Source organism: Mandrillus leucophaeus, unplaced genomic scaffold, assembly GCF_000951045.1.
Source record: "Mandrillus leucophaeus isolate KB7577 unplaced genomic scaffold, Mleu.le_1.0 Scaffold12, whole genome shotgun sequence".
In the NCBI taxonomy this organism is placed as follows: Eukaryota; Metazoa; Chordata; class Mammalia; order Primates; family Cercopithecidae; genus Mandrillus; species Mandrillus leucophaeus.
Genome location: NW_012100320.1, coordinates 2,640,250 through 2,640,820, shown reverse-complemented (window position 1 = coordinate 2,640,820; position 571 = coordinate 2,640,250). Strand labels below are relative to the sequence as shown.

At 49.6% G+C, this 571-nt stretch overlaps 2 protein-coding genes across 2 annotated transcripts in view; one reads left to right on the top strand and one right to left on the bottom strand.

Moving 5' to 3' along the window:
• LOC105530441 (40S ribosomal protein S2-like) overlaps positions 1–216 on the top strand; it is a 3,023-nt gene extending 2,807 nt beyond the window's left edge. The window contains exon 2 of the mRNA XM_011968003.1: positions 152–216. Within this exon, the coding sequence (XP_011823393.1) occupies positions 152–216 (65 nt within the window). The remainder of the gene's footprint in view (positions 1–151) is intronic.
• The window catches only part of ZNF609 (zinc finger protein 609), a 232,395-nt gene that overhangs the window by 129,079 nt on the left and 102,745 nt on the right, over positions 1–571 (bottom strand). The window lies entirely within an intron of this gene.

Genomic DNA, 571 nt, shown 5'->3' with positions numbered 1-571 from the left:
GTATCGATGACTGCTACACCTCAGCCCGGGGCTGCACTGCCACCCTGGGCAACTTCGCCAAGGCCAACTTTGATGCCATCTCTAAGACCTACAGCTACCTGACCCCTGACCTCTGGAAGGAAACTGTATTTACCAAGTCTCCCTATCAGGAATTCACTGACCCACACCAGAGTCTCCGTGCAGTGGGTCCAGGCTCCAGCTGTGGCTACAACATAGGGTTTTTATACAAGAAAAATAAAGTGAATTAAGCCTGAAGAAAATAAAAATAAAAATAGAGACGGGGCTGGGTGCAGTGGCTGACCAGGCGTGGTGGCTCATTCCTGTAACCCCAGCACTTTGAGAGGCTGGGTGGGTGGATTACTTGAGGCCAGGAGTTTGAGACCAGCCTGGCCAACATGGTGAAACCCTGTCTCTACTAAAAATACAAAAATGAGCCAGGGATGGTGGCACATAACTGTAATCCCAGCTTCTTGGGAGGCTGAGGCGTGTGGATCACGAGGTCAAGAGATTCAGACTATCCTGGCCAACATGGTGAAACCCCATCTCTACTAAAAATACAAAAATTAGCTGG